This window comes from Colletotrichum godetiae, assembly GCF_030913485.1.
Source record: "Colletotrichum godetiae strain CBS 193.32 chromosome Unknown BDP55scaffold_31, whole genome shotgun sequence".
NCBI lineage: Eukaryota > Fungi > Ascomycota > Sordariomycetes > Glomerellales > Glomerellaceae > Colletotrichum > Colletotrichum godetiae.
Genome location: NW_026851279.1, coordinates 321,147 through 336,024, shown reverse-complemented (window position 1 = coordinate 336,024; position 14,878 = coordinate 321,147). Strand labels below are relative to the sequence as shown.

Below are 14,878 nucleotides of genomic sequence, written 5' to 3'. Positions count from 1 at the left end.
GTGATGTTTACCTCCTGGTCTCTTCATCATCGTCGACTTGTTACAGCTCCCCCACCAACCCTTCTAGTTCACATCAAAAGGGCTTTCGAGATTTGTGATATTATTAGTGAGCCACTCTGGGTAGATACTATATTGGGAGTGTCAATCACGCACGGGGAACAGACGAACAACAACTTTGGGAAACAGCAATAGAAGGACAAAAAGCTAAGAGGGTTTGGATATCCTGGACTGGACGACTACGAACGAAAGGACGAAGTAGAAATATCGCCATGTTCTTCAAAAAGCGCGACAAGGGCGCCGTCGCCTCAACGACGCCAGCGAGCGAACCGCCTGCCTCATCACGGACGAGCAAGATTCACGATGAAGAGGAACAGCAACCCGCCCAGCATGCTCTCACGCACACTTCGACAACGCGCTCGATCCAGTATCCCAAGGGCGTGAAGCTCTTTCTCATCATGCTCTCGATCTTGGTGTCCATGTTCCTCGTCGCATTGGTATTCCCCTCCCTTCGAACTCTCAACCCCCCTTTCATACCAGACTAACACCACCAACAGGATCGCCTCATCATCGCGACAGCAATCCCACAAATCACAGATGACTTCCACTCCGTCACCGACATAGGCTGGTACGGCAGCGCCTACCTCCTAACAACCTGCGCCTTCCAGCTCCTCTTCGGCAAGCTCTACGCCAATTTCCCCATCAAGCGCGTCTTCCTCTGCTCCGTCGTCCTCTTCGAAGTCGGCTCTGCCGTCTGCGGTGCGGCCCCCGACAGCGCCGCCTTCATCGTCGGCCGCGCCATCGCGGGCGTTGGCGGCGCGGGTATCTTTGCGGGCACCATCGTCGTCATGGTCCACTCCGTCCCGTTGCACCGCCGGCCCAAGTACCAGGGTGCCTTCGGAGCCGTGTTTGGGATCGCTTCCGTTATCGGCCCGCTGCTGGGCGGCGCGTTCACGACTAAGGTCACCTGGCGGTGGTGCTTTTATATTAACCTGCCGCTTGGGGGCGTCGCGCTGTTGGTGATTGCGTTTGTGATGAGGCCGCCGGAGCAGAATCTTGCTGAGTCTTCGTTATGGGATAAGTTGAAGCAGCTGGATTTCGCGGGGACGTCGGTGTTTATTCCTGGTGTTGTTTGCTTGCTTCTTGCGTTGCAATGGGGTGGTGTTGAGTATGCTGTAAGTATTACGATTTTCCCTTCCTCTCACTCTTATCTTGACCCCCTATTATCTCTCTACCTATTTCTCTCTATATGGAAACATAGGCTGATGAATCACAGTGGAGTAACGGGCGAATCATTGCCCTGCTGGTCCTCGCCATCGTCCTCCTTCTATCCTTCATCGCCATCCAGATCCTCCTCCCCAACACGGCAACCGTCCCACCGCGCATCATCCGCCAACGATCCATCGCCTTCGCAGCCTGGGCAGCATTTTCCCTCGGCGGACAGATGATGCTAATCGCGTACTACCTCCCCATCTGGCTCCAGGCGATCAAGGGCTTCACGGCTGTCGAGTCCGGAGTCCGCACACTCCCTATGGTTCTCTCCATGACAGTCTTCGCAGGTGTATCTGGCGGCATCATTACCAAGATTGGATACTATACGCCCGTGATGCTGGTCGGTATCTGCATCATGTCCGTCGGCGCAGGCATGATGACGACCCTCGAGGTGGACACGAGCACAGCCAAGTGGGCGGCGTACCAGGTTATTTACGGTATCGGACAGGGTATGACGTTCCAGGCGCCGAATCTCGCTGCGCAGACGGTGCTCAAGCTGAAGGATGTGCCCGTGGGCGCAAGTATCATGTTCTTCTCGCAGACTCTCGGCGGCGCTATATTCATCTCGGTTGGGCAGACGGTGTTGAACAACGAGCTTGTGAAGAGGATCAGGGGGCTGCCCGGGCTCGAGGGGATCAACCTGCAGACCACCGGCGCGACATCGCTGACGGATCTGCCTGATAACATTAGGGGACCAGTGCTGGAGGCGTACAACGGAGCGCTGCGGGTCGTGTTTGTGGTTGCGCTGGTGATGGTTTGCTCCGTGTTCATCGGCGCTGCCGGCATGGAGTGGAAGAGCGTGAAGAAAGAGCAGCAGGCGAAGCAGAAGGCCAAGGCGGATGCCGAGGCGGCTGAGGCTGCAGCTGCTGTTGGAGGGGTGTCTGGAGCTGTGGCAGCTACCGTTGCTGCTGAGGCACAGAGGGAGAAGGAGAAGGAACTTGACGAGGGCAGCGAACGGGATGTTGAGGATGTCGAGAAGCCGAGGGGGCGGAGTCTGAGTCGTGGTGATGATGGTGCGGTCTTAAAGCAGGAGGATGAGGTTACGGCGGTTGGATCCGAGACAGAGGGAACGAAACACATTTAGATGGATGGATGGGATACTGGATGGGTTATTGGATCTTAAAGAATGGACTTATGTATGATAGAACATATGATACCCCTCTCGATGTAAGGAAACGTAATGTAATGTAGATTCATCTGAACCCAAGAAAGGGGATCAACTCGGAAAAGTCCTTGTTCAGAAGATGCATCAGGAGCAAAGCGAATGTTTGTCAGGCTCCTCTCCATGAGCAGCTTGTTTTGCTGTCTATGTGTCCTCAGCTCAGAAGACCAGCTGTCATTTTTGTCATTTTCCTGAATAAAGAGGAAGGACACATCATGCAAGGGAAATGAGAGGTAGTCGTCAACACCACGCACCGCTTTGGCCTCAGCAGCTTCTTCGGACGGGGACAAGCGGGAACAAACGAACTCGCATTGCCGTTTTTTGTGCTGTCTTATACGGAAACACCTCGTTGCTAACTGATCGCATATTACCAAAGCCACGTTTCTCGGAGCATTGAAGCTATCGAGCTTGCCACGAGTCGCTTTCAAGGCCTGCGAATGCTGTGGTGTGTTTCCCAAGGCAAACGCCGATGTATGTCACTGCTGAATCACTACTAGGCGAATGATGGCCGGACATGCACCATCACAAATTAGAAGGAAACTTCCTGGGATCGTGGGCAGACAGGAGTGTGGAGTTGGCCTGAGCCACTACGTAAGTAGGAACTCAAGTTGCCATCTTGCGGACAAACACCTCCTGCCTCTAACGTTGTGCATCATTACTGCTTCAAACAAACCAAAGGCCTTTCCGTCATATGTCTCATGATTAAACCCCCAGGAAGCCCTTTCCTCCCAGATTATGGCAGCTGAGAAAAGCTCTGATGTTGTATATAAGCCGCACTGCATCCACCTTAACTTCCTCTATCGAACGAACCTCATTCTTCCCTAGCTACTTTCTCTTGGATCACATTGACAACTCATTGCCTAACATTAACAGGATGTCTGCACTCAGCTCTAGTACCACTCCTCCCACCAACAAGCCCATCATCGTTGGCCTCTATGGCCTTCCTGGTAGTGGCAAATCTTACCTCCTACGCCATCTCAAGACATACTTCGGTGTTGGAAATCGGTTCCAGTACTATGAGGGATCCGAGGTCATTGGGAATCTCGTCGGCGGCGGTCTGGAAGCCTTCAAGCGACTCGACAAGGACACTCAAAACCTGCAACGAAAGCGAGCCATTCAACTCATTGCCGATGAATGTATCACTATCACTACTGGACGTATTGGCATCGTCACTGGTCATTATTCATTCTGGAACGACAAGAATTCTCCCCGCGAGATCGTGTGGACTATGAGCGACATGCGCGTTTACACTCACATCCTCTACTTGGACATGTCCGCTAACAGGCTATGGTGTCAATGAAAGGACGACGAAAGTCGAAGACGCCCTGATCTACAGCCCGGTCACCTTTCCAAGTGGCGGAATGCCGAGATGGCCGGTCTATCCCGTCTCTCACGTCTAAATGGCATTCAACACATGTTGCGCAATCTTGTGACACAAGACGAAGAAAATCTCGGTCGTGTAATAAAGGAGACTGACCTATTGCTGTTTTCGAACCGAGACGGAGATCTGTTGGATACGGGGTTGGTGTTGGACGCGGATCGAACGCTGTGCGCTGTGGACACGGGCACGATGTTCTGGGAGAGACTTAAAGCAACTTCGAAGAGGCATGACCAGGATCGGATCTGGGACGTTCCAGAGATCTTTGAAGATCATTGGCTCTGTGATGACCCCGTATGTCCCCTGAAGAGGCTATTCAGCGAGAAGAACTACTCCTTTGCTTCCTTTAACCAGGCAATGTCGTTACACGAGTACGTCGACGGCGCTTTCGACGAAGTATGCAAGGAAGTCGCCTCTGCTGTCTCGCTATATCCAGAGTTCATGGCTCTTATTCACGCCCTGGAGCGTCATCGAGGCGTGGGTGCCGTCATCGTCAGTGTGGCCTTCGTCAAATCTGGAAACTGATATTGGAGAGAGAGGGCCTCGATGACAGCGTGGAGATTATTGGCGGGGGCCGTTTCGCTGATTGCTACGTCATTATCCCTGAGGCTAAGGCCGTTGTTGTCTCCCAATTCCAAGCCCAAGGTGTGTCTGTCTGGGCTTTCGGAGACAGTCCGATGGACCTTCCCATGCTCAAGATGGCCGACCAAGCTATCGTCGTCGTCGGCGAGAAGCGTCTCAGGAGCAAGACCATGGACGCTGAGTTGGTAAGGGCCATCACTGACGACAAAGACTTTCTTCCAAGACAGGCTTTGATCCAGAATCACTCCACACCCCGCCTCACTCCAGACCAGTTGCCGATTGTCGAGATTTCTGGCCAAGCTTTCATGGAATCTTTCTTCTATCGCTACGCCAACCTCCGAGTTCTACACGCCACTAAGAAGAGTGCAAGCAAACTCCTCATGACTCCGACACGCGACGCGTCTGTGGCTGGTCCCAGTCTCAGAGCGGCCCATGGACATGTTGGACGATACCTCGCCACCGAGTTTCTGACGGAGCTGCTCGGGCTAGAATACTTCCCGATACCTCATGTTCAGGGCTACAAGACCGATGGCCATCGCCTCGTCGACGAGAGTCGAACAGCCATCGTTACTCTTATGCGCGGTGACGAACCCATGGCTTTTGGCGTCAGCGAAGCATTTCCGAGTGCCATCTTCATCCACGCCAAAAATGCTACCGAGATCACGAAGAAGACCCTTGGAGGCATGAAAACGCTCCTTTTGGTTGACAGTGGTCAACAGCGGCAAATCGATCAAGGAGTTCGTTGACCACATTCGGGGGCTGGAGCTGGGTATTCGCATCGTCGTTGTTGCCTGTGTGGTTCAAGCTAAGGCTATCTCGCATGTCTTGGAGCCACTTGCCTGTGAGGGAGACCTCAGTCTCGTCGCACTTCGATTGTCGGACAATAAGTTCACTGGAAGCGGTGGGACGGACACTGGTAATCGGCTTTTCAACACTGTACATCTGGATTGATAGGATTTGAAGTGGGATTTCCCGATTGGAGCTACGAGGCTGTACGAGTGTGAGATAGATCTATGGTCTGGGGGCTCATTGAAAATATGAAGTTATTTCTTGTTGCTGCAGCTTTAGATGAATATCAAGACTGAGATGAAATTGAATCTATGGCGTTTGTGTGGCCTTCTAAATCGTGTCATCAAAGAGAACTTGATCAATGAAAAGATTCATGACTGTGCATAAGGCTCAGGAGGGAAAGCCCTGGCTACAGTGGCCTGGGTCTCTTGGGGTTTACGACACGATTTGAGTCCTCAAGACCCTCTCTAGGATAGCGACTTTATCTAACCTTGAAGATGTATTAAGGCATGAGGAGACTGCAACAGTACTTTTCTTATATTCTACCAATCGCGCCAAGGACCTACTTCTGGTGAAAATCATCACGTTGATGTTCCAACCCGGTTTTGTGCTTTGCGTGGTGTCAACCCAAAACAAGGGACTCTTAAGTAGTCAACCAACCATCCAAGTAGTATGGCATCGATGTGTAGCTTTGACGGCTTCGTCGCAGTCACTCCCCTGAAGGAAGAAGCGCGCAGAGAAGTTCTCGTTGATGCTCAAAAAGCAGACTCGGAACAAATATATGCATCTGGAATGCCTTTCAGTAGGCCATTGAAAGTAAACCCCCAGAAGAGCATTGAACTCCAGCTTCTCAAGACTCGCCGATATTTGACTTAGTGAATAAATTGCAGCCGATAAATCCGGTCAGCTCAGCCTCGCGTGGCCTGCTTGGCAGATTGTTGTGCGACAGGCTAGCGTCGTTGGGCTCTATGTACAGTAAGACATCTAGAACTGCTTTGCTCTGGTGGCATCCAATCTTTTACTTTTATTCTCCCAGTACGGGCGGAGAGTGTCTCACCAACCTTCTCGTGGTACGTATGTACTATGCCGCTCAGCAGACGGGGGAGCGTAAGTCTCAGATCTGCCTCGGGCTTCGCCGCCACAGCGAAAGATCTTTTCTCAGCTGTCATAACTCATTCATTGGTTAGCAGCCTGCTCGTTTGCTTGGAGAGTGATGATGGTGCGCTTCGAAGAGCCTGTGTCACCGGGAGCGTGGACACCTATAAGTCGAGGGCCGGTACGCCGACTTAGGTACATAGCATGACCCAACGTTTCCGCAGAAGACGAGGCTCTCGGGATCCTAACACCACACTATGTCGAATGAGTTATCAAGACTGGCTCCTTTGCTTCGGAGCAATTACCAAGAAGAAGCATATGAGCCGATTTGCAGCTCGACTACATCGCCAAGTTTACCAGACCGAGATTCGCCTCAAAATCAAGGCGGGCCAGCAGTTGATCCACAAAGTGTTTCCAGGACTGTCACGCCTGAGCTTGACGACCTGCCCTCCGAGCCTGTATAACAAATTGATGCTGTAGACGAAGCATCTGGTACGGCCGTTCATCGCAGGAACAACAAGACAGAAATATCTACAATGCTGTAATTTCGCCTTCAATAATATGTGCAATCGTCACATATATTTGGCACTTGGACGAATTCGAGATCGGAGATAGTCGTGAGGCATGGCGAAATGTCATCAACGTAGTAAGTTCCGTCTGATCATAGTTTTAGTAACAGAGCTACTCGATCCTGACTTGATGTACAGCTCGCGACTTTATTCCCGATTCTCTATGCCTCCATCGTTGGCCGTTTAATGGTGGAGTCCGCACGATGGAAGCTCGAGAAGGGCAGCAATATCGGCTTCCTTGAACAGCTAATGGGCAGTAGAACCGTGGGTTCGACTATTCATACGATTCTACAACTTCGAGCAACCAACTTCCTTACGGTCGCGCTTTTACTCACCTGGTCCTTCTCACCAGGGCCCAGGCTTTCCTACGCAAGCTGAGCACACGCTTTCGTACATCATTCCAGCCCTCTAGCATAGCGTGGTTCAACAATCTTTCTACATCGGTATTATCAAGCATGATGACATCTGGAGGCGTGAGTTATGGCAACAACAAGGTGATTCTTGCACGTACGGGCACATTTTACAAAATATTGTTTCAGCACCAAGGACAGCCAAGCTTGATCCTATGGACCTCTGGGGCAACGTCAAAATCCCTAATCTGGGTCAAAACGTAACATCAGATTGGAAAGATGTCCCGAACGACTCTGCCGCAGTGCAATACTCGTCACTGGCTGTAATACCTTTCAGTTACACCTGCGAGCGAAACACGACTTTTACACTCGAGTCTGCATACATGTACTTGAATTGTCCGAATGCCTCTCGATTCCTCGCCCCTGAGAATGGATCCTTGCCGATGAAGGCGGGACAGGTTCATGTCACCGATAAGTTCATCTGCCCTTCGTCGCTTCAAAGGCCCTTTGGCGAATTGGGCCTCGGATATCCAAACGCAACATGGCATGGATATGACTATGTCAGGAAATACTCCACCTGTGCTCGGAGCAGCTCAGCACAATGGGGCATGGCAATTGATCGCTTCGTGGACCCGTGATGGTTCAACGACTCAATTCAGGACGTGCGATTCGACTCCTCGATTGCAAACGGTCCGCTGATATTTGCAAACGCAACAAGGCTTGAGGTGGGCTCCACCAAACCTCTTCTCCGCATACTCTTGGACTCAGCCAAATACTCTCAAGAAAAGGTTGATGAGATTGAGATCACCTGCAATATATCCCAGAAATACGTGGAGTCACGCGTCTACTGCTCACATATCAATGGTCAACGCACTTGCAAAGTCGTCGCACAACGTCCTTCCCAAAAAGCCACATCCCTCGGAAGAGATTACCCAACTCTCGTTTCCTCGAGCCTTCAACTATGTCTCTAGAGAATTACCGATTGCAACAGGCAGGGTCAAGGGAGGCCGGAACGATACCAACATCCTTGACCAATTCTTATACTACCTCAGTGACCCGATGTTCGAGCACATGGAATTGGGTCCCATTATGTCTATTAATACTATAGATCTACAAAGGATTGGGCCTCGTTTCGGCCAGCTTCTCAACACATACCTAGGTATAAGCCAGCTACCGCTCAGAAATTCCGAGGCTTTCACACCCAATATCACAACCAGAGGAGTAGCAGCTACATACTCTGAAGTTTTCGTAGTCTCAAAGTTCTGGGCAGGGCTTTGTGTGATGTCTACACTGGTTCTCTTAGCATGTGGTTGTTTCAGCGTTCTATTCGTTCATCTGGCATCAGGGCCCGAGATTCTGGAGTATGTATCAACCATGGCTCGGAACTCGAAGTACATTACGCTGTCGCCGAAGACTACATGGATGGATGGGCCTGAACTTGCCAAGGAGATCAAGTCGCTGCGTATAAGACACGGGTTGGTCTACGGAGAAGTCGCAGATGAGGCCGTACTGGCCATTTACGTGGAAGAAGAAACCGAAGGTATTGGAAAGAAAGCCCCTCACTACTAGATAGCTTTCCAACAGTAGCATTGTACTGCACTCGTCATCAAATTTATTGATACAGTTTGCGTGGATACCTTACTTACGAAGAAACGCAACCCGGTCGGTTATTGTGTGCCTCCTCATTTTCATGAAGCTCGTCTCAAGTCGAAAGTCGGAAAGAAAGTCAGCATTCTAAGTGCGTGAGATGTCACATTGAATCAAACCATGAGACTATCCTGCAGGAGAAGCTCGCCGGATGCGGAAAGCCCAAGTTTCTGACTCCAAGATCATTCCTTCCTCCGTGCTCCCACTCGCCGGAAGACTATACGCTACTGATTGACAACATCAATATATGCGCTGTTGGATGAGATGTGGCCGTCGCTTTCAGAGGTCTGAAGACGAAGCTGCAGCATCACCCGTGGTTAAAGATTCTGGCACTTTACCAGTCATACCCCCCGATAATTCTAGACAGAGGAAAGAAGAAAATGCTCTCAGCCCATCTGACCGAGCCTCAGAATACTCTCCGTCCTCAAGAAGCAAACATCAAAACACAACGGCGCCTCCGTCTGCTACTCTGCTCGGACCCGGAAGCGATCCCGTCCGAAACCAAAGGTCAAGAAAAAGATACCGTCTTACCCGCCCGGCCCTCGGCAGATACCATCCCTCCGCCCTTAATCTCCCCGGCCGAATAACAGCCCCAAAAAAAAAAAAGTCAAAATATTTTCCTCCCCGGTCGGTATTTCCGCCGGCGTCGAAGTTTAGCTGGTGTACACCAAAGCCAACAAGGGCTCCTGCCGCCTACCGTCTTCCTTAGCATACATGAACTCTGGAGTCTTTAGTATGTTAGGCTCAAGCAGCCTAGTGACCGCTATACACCCTCCAAAGATTGGATACATCAAATTGTGACGTGGTTAATGTTATCCCGGAGAGACGATCCAACATCCAACGACTTGCTAGTCTGTGTGCGGATATTGTCAGCCCGCAAGAGTGAAGACGTTGTCTGACTCGCCATGATCTTCAACCTGTTCCATTACCCCATGTCCTACCATCTTCCCGTATCGCAAGGCCCAACAAAGCCCACGATAAAAACGCACAATCGTCTATCAGTAACACGAAAACAGCCCTGATAAAGAAGCAGAGTTAGAAAGAAGAACAAGAAAAGAGAGACTGAATCGTATCTGGGACGAGTTTCTGTCCAAGTCGGAGGATACCCGCGATATCGCGACATGCAGGCCGTCGCAGGGTTCACCTATCTCTGTCAAACTGACTAGGGTGTGAGGGCAGTCCTTACAGATCTGAGATAGGATACCGGTACCTATTCGCCTTCCAGGGCTAGAGACGCAGACGCAAAGACGCAAAAAAAAGACGCCATCTGAAGTTCGTCCTTCGTGATCCATGGCCCATGGGTGTAAGAGAGACAGGGACGACGGGGGGACCATATGATATCTCCCACACAAGCTCTGTTCCAGAATGCGACGCTGCAGCCGTTGCACCGCACAAGCACACGCGCGCGGCGCGAACGCGAGCGAGAGCATCCAGAACACATGTTTTGGGAGTGCGCAAGTAAAGTGAGTTGGTGAGTATCAGCCTGTTCAGCGTCTACCCCTCCAAGTTTTTCTTGACGGCAGTTGCGATATCAGACATCTACTCCGTAGCCTGGTACTCTGCGAGACACAGAGGTAATGCTCTTCAGACTTGACCAGCGTTCAAGTCAGATCTTCAAACGGGGAGAGACGACTTCGAACGGACGGCACGTGGGGGTGGGGTCATGCTTTTTCGTCATCTACCCCATCTGCCATTCCCATTCTGACTCTGGCTACTGCAGTCTGCAGCAAGTAACAAGGACAGACCTGAGCCAACCAGTCGAGCTACAACCAAAGGCTTGGAATTCCTCTCTTATCGTTGGTCGCCGTGAGAAGATCCCCCCTCCTCAAACCCCAAACAGATGTACGTGAGCGAGACAGGAATGGTCAAGAGACCAGCAGCAGAAGCAGCACAAACGCCTCTGCCGGTGAATGTCCCGCCTCTCTGATCCCAAACCGTCTGGCGGAATTTCCGACCCGGGCTAGAGCAAACCCTCACGAAGCTTGTCAAGAGGACTTGATTCCGAACCACTTCACACCCTTGACCGCCTAGGCCTCGGGACCATCCTCGATTCCTCCACGAACTCTCACCGGATCTCCCCAAACTGAACTGAACTGAACCATTGCCAGTGCCATTCGCAAATGGGACAGTGAGGGGTAAACTCCCATTCGTCCACCCCGGCCGCGCCTACAATAGTACACAAACTACTTGCTGCGCCGTTAGCTCACCCGCCTCCGGAGCTAGGCCCAGAGACGACATTGGCATACAGTGGTGTCAAGGCCGGCGCTAGACTCAGTGGGCAGTGGTATTATTTGGATTTCCCCCCGTTGGGCTTCTTCTCTAGTCTCCTTGCCCGCCCTCCCAGCACCCATGGCCAATGGATGATAGGGCCTTTCAAGCTCATCCAGAGCTGCGACCCGGGGGCTTGTCACGCTCGCACATTGATCCATCGTCTAGCACGAGGAGCTTGCATCGGTTCATTCTTGGTCTCACTTGCCTAGGAAACCAAGCATTCCCCCCTCATGATGTCAGACCGTTCACCAGCCCGCGCACGCTGCTACTTCCTGGAATTTCGCGCAGAAACAACATGCGCCCCTACGATACTTAGTCATTTTCCTTGAATCAGATGGATCATGGAAGAGCCAGGGCGGTTACTGCGATGGGGATGACACGATGGCACCCCGACATTGTGTGCATGAGTCGCCGACGTACGCTAAGCGGCACAAGGTCCCCGTTTGTGTTGAGGCCTGCTCACTTTGCCCCTCTGCTCGGTTGGACCTTGTGAAGCCAACGATGAACGATGAAATGGGTAGGAAAGAGGGAGGAACCGCTCGTGCGACGATTGTCACAGGTGGAATGTAGCCCCAGTCGTCTTACCCTGCGCTCGGCAAAATGCCATCTTGTGGCGAGTGCGGGATATATGACCGCTGCTATGTTGAGGCACAGCAGAGACTCACGATAGAACCGCAGCGTGTCTGTCAGTGTCAGTCAATATTCGCCCACTTCCCTTTACTACTCGACCGAGTCGACTCGCCTGCTGTGCATACGAGCCAGTTCGGACGAGCGAGTGAAGGAGGTGTGTAGTGGTTCGGGCAAAATAGGATTGTGGTGTGCTGGCCACGAAAGCCAAGAAGCGGAAAAGAACCCAAGAGACGCAAGCCTATCTCTTGGTCTTCCGTCCGGCATCACGACTTGGCACACCAAAAAAGGAAGGGGAGGGTGGGCAGGCGGATGAGGCGACAAGAGAGCAAATCCGCAGAGCTGCAAGAATGCCACAAGGCCGCAGGTGACAGCAGGCCGGACCATGCTCTCGGTTGGGTGTTCTCTTGTGTTGGAACTTGGGAGTCGTCGTTCTGGAAATATCAAAAGGTGTGAGCTCACTGGACTCTGGTTGGATGTGCCTTGCATTAGCGGCGAGCCTGTGGTTCTGGATTGTCGGCGACGACGAGATGTGTTCCCAGGTAGGGTGCCGAATGTCGTCGAAGTATGCTGCAAAGTGCAAACTCCCGGGGCCAGCTCTTGGGCGTCCAGACCAAGGCCCGCCTGCTGCTGGTCAGTGGCCAAGCGGGCAGATGGCGCCGCCCCCCCAGGCGACTATCAGAGGAAACTACATCCCAATTATTAGTTGCTTCTCAGGGACGAGGTTGCATCGATAGTCGCATTTAACACACTAGACCGACAGACAGCCGACACGACACCACGCGCAAAGTGGACGCGGTACGGGAAGAACCACCTCATCAATGGATCAGGTCAGTCGGAGATGGGGCCAACCGTTGGCAAGCCGCAAGACTGTGTCCGTAGACAAGCTTTACGACTTGATTGTGCCTTGGCACGGAAAGGTCCCTAGCTGCTTCTTGGCATCTTGTTGCGTTGTGCAGCGCAGAGGAAGAGGAGGAGTATTCGTAGGAAAGAACAAAACGAGATATTACAGTGGATAAGGATATTAGGCTATGATGCGAACATTTCGTACTGCTCGTCAAGTGAAAACGCGGTTCGGTCCGCCATGACGATAACGACAACGAAGGCTGAAAATGATGACTGATGTTGACGTTGATGATCCAGACAGTAGAGACCTGCGGAGAGGCTGTTCCAGCACCGCCCAGCGTCTGTAACAAGGATGAATACGCGGGTGTGTGCCGATTGTGTAGGAACGAAATGGCCTGTGGAGGTTGCGAGAGCGAGAACGAAAAGCGATATGGATCCAAGCCAGGTAATTTCAGCAAAAAAGACGATAGATGCGACATTGACAGCAGCAATGCAACGGTCGTCGGTCAACATCCAACGGCTCAGATCAGAGCCGTACTGTCTCACTCTCTCGCTCATCATCATAGCGCAATGGGTGGATGGGGAGCGATGGATGGTGTCCGTTCTGATGCAAAACTTAGAACAACAACGAACTAGATCCATACTGACGCAGGGAGAAGGAGACTCTCCGTAGCTTCTCAGCAAGCGAGACAAGCGGCCAGGATAGACTGGGGGCGGCAAAGTCAAGAATGGACCCTGTCACGCCTGTCTACCTCATGAAGAGACTCGATTGCCAGGGTCGTTTCGCCAAACATAATGAACGTCTTCAATGCGACGGAGCCTGTCAAGGTAGTTACGGGAGACAGCAACGCGTTCAACGAAAGGGGGAAAATGATAAAATGGGCGGAAAATGTGGATATGGATCCTGTAACAGGCGACAGGGGACCGTTCCCCGACGAACTCTCTCAAGACACGGCGACAGCGCAAGATGGAAACTGGGGAACGCATTGGCTGCTGTGTCGCTCAAAATTTCAATCTGGGCCGATACCTGTGCCTGTGCCGCGGGGAGAGCGATAGCAAACTCCAAAGGCCTTGGAGCTTGCATGGCAGGCGGCAGAGGCAATACAAGGTGCCTAGCATGTTTTGTTGCTGGTGCCAGCTGGTACTCTGCACGGCATGGACCCTTTCATGGGCCACGCTGGGAGGTTGCATATGTCTGCATAAAGGCGAGGGCCGGTGGCATAACACGGCCGTGGAAGATCGAAGGCCGGGTGTTTGGGTTGAGGGCCGGTAGGTCGAGAGATAAAAATGCCGCCATGGAGGGACCGATGAAGAGACGGGGGACGGCCACTCGGCCGGATGGCCCAAAAGACCCGATTGGGAACCGAGCGTGCGTCTCAACGAATGAGCAAAAGAGGTCCGGCGGCAGCAAGATGAATCAGGATGGAACTCCCAATGCGCCGGGACGGAATGTGCATTCTGAACTGACTTGCTTGCTGCGTAACTGTGGGCTGTTATAGCCTGTCACCGGTGGTCGCAGGTGTCGATGTCGTCTTTATCCAAGGAAGAGGCGAGAGGGAGCCAGGATGGTCCTCTTTTCCTGCCCAGAGGTACCCAGAGGAGAGAACTGCTGCAGTGGTGCCGCTTGATACGGCCGGGGGTGAGGGGTGTGTGTGTACGCTGTACGGCACGCGATAGGTGAGCCCATTTGACTAGCAGGGCAGGCCAGAAGCGGGAGAAGGCAGTGAAAGAGGGGTCCTCGAGCCTTGAGGATGCCTCCCTTGTTCCCTCGGGTTCAGCGTCGGAGGAGAGAGATGATGGACGATGAATACGCGGCTGTTAGTGATGGGGCCAACCTCTTTGCGGATTGAAGATTGCGGTCTGTTGCTGGGCACTCGGGAGCAACAAGGCGAAGACGAGAAAGGTGAGGTTTGCGGCCTCGTCACAGGTGGTGGCTTGGAGGCGGCTGGAGGTTTCTCCTTGTAGTGCAACGACAAAGTGAAAGTCGTTGAAATGGGAGCCAGAGCGTATCCGGCCAGCAGCTAAGACTTGCGTACGCAGTCCGTCGTGGCGTTTGTTGAAAGCCTCTTGACGGGTGCCCTTGGCAGCTGGTCTGGGTAGTTTCCGGGACAAGACGGCGTCGGCAGTGGCTGGGGATCACACCGTAGACTTCTTGAGTAGACTTTCTAGAGAAAGACGAGATGGACGGTAGATTTGTGATGGCACGACTCAACGAGTGCTGCTGAGTGGACGAGTGAACTTGAACGTCTGTGTCAGCGCCTATGATCAGCAATGCCTCTTTGGTCAACCTGAA

At 52.4% G+C, this 14,878-nt stretch overlaps 5 protein-coding genes across 5 annotated transcripts; all 5 read left to right on the top strand.

Moving 5' to 3' along the window:
- Nucleotides 1-269: 269 nt before the first annotated feature.
- BDP55DRAFT_634076 (major facilitator superfamily transporter) lies at nucleotides 270-2,353 on the top strand (the record flags this gene model as incomplete). The annotated part of the gene is made up of 3 exons (XM_060572631.1): nucleotides 270-494; nucleotides 555-1,172; nucleotides 1,259-2,353. 3 exons carry the CDS (start codon nucleotides 270-272, stop codon nucleotides 2,351-2,353), a joined length of 1,938 nt encoding a protein of 645 aa, XP_060427463.1.
- A 330-nt stretch (nucleotides 2,354-2,683) lies between these two features.
- Nucleotides 2,684-5,501, top strand: BDP55DRAFT_705568 (uracil phosphoribosyltransferase-domain-containing protein). The gene is made up of 5 exons (XM_060578038.1): nucleotides 2,684-3,190; nucleotides 3,348-3,721; nucleotides 3,746-4,286; nucleotides 4,307-5,092; nucleotides 5,127-5,501. The coding sequence occupies exons 1-5, from the start codon at nucleotides 3,167-3,169 to the stop codon at nucleotides 5,340-5,342; spliced, it is 1,941 nt and encodes a 646-aa protein (XP_060427462.1). The 5' UTR covers nucleotides 2,684-3,166; the 3' UTR covers nucleotides 5,343-5,501.
- A 1,031-nt stretch (nucleotides 5,502-6,532) lies between these two features.
- BDP55DRAFT_634074 (uncharacterized protein) lies at nucleotides 6,533-7,832 on the top strand (the record flags this gene model as incomplete). Its single annotated transcript, XM_060572630.1, has 4 exons — nucleotides 6,533-6,733; nucleotides 6,787-6,921; nucleotides 6,983-7,108; nucleotides 7,257-7,832. 4 exons carry the CDS (start codon nucleotides 6,533-6,535, stop codon nucleotides 7,830-7,832), a joined length of 1,038 nt encoding a protein of 345 aa, XP_060427461.1.
- Nucleotides 7,833-8,055: 223 nt separating this feature from the next.
- BDP55DRAFT_634073 (uncharacterized protein) lies at nucleotides 8,056-8,763 on the top strand (the record flags this gene model as incomplete). Its single annotated transcript, XM_060572629.1, has 1 exon — nucleotides 8,056-8,763. One exon carries the CDS (start codon nucleotides 8,056-8,058, stop codon nucleotides 8,761-8,763), a length of 708 nt encoding a protein of 235 aa, XP_060427460.1.
- A 4,168-nt stretch (nucleotides 8,764-12,931) lies between these two features.
- On the top strand, nucleotides 12,932-14,171 carry BDP55DRAFT_224697 (uncharacterized protein). The gene has a single exon (XM_060566102.1). It carries the CDS (start codon nucleotides 13,314-13,316, stop codon nucleotides 14,082-14,084), a length of 771 nt encoding a protein of 256 aa, XP_060427459.1. The 5' UTR covers nucleotides 12,932-13,313; the 3' UTR covers nucleotides 14,085-14,171.
- The last annotated feature ends 707 nt before the right edge of the window (nucleotides 14,172-14,878 follow it).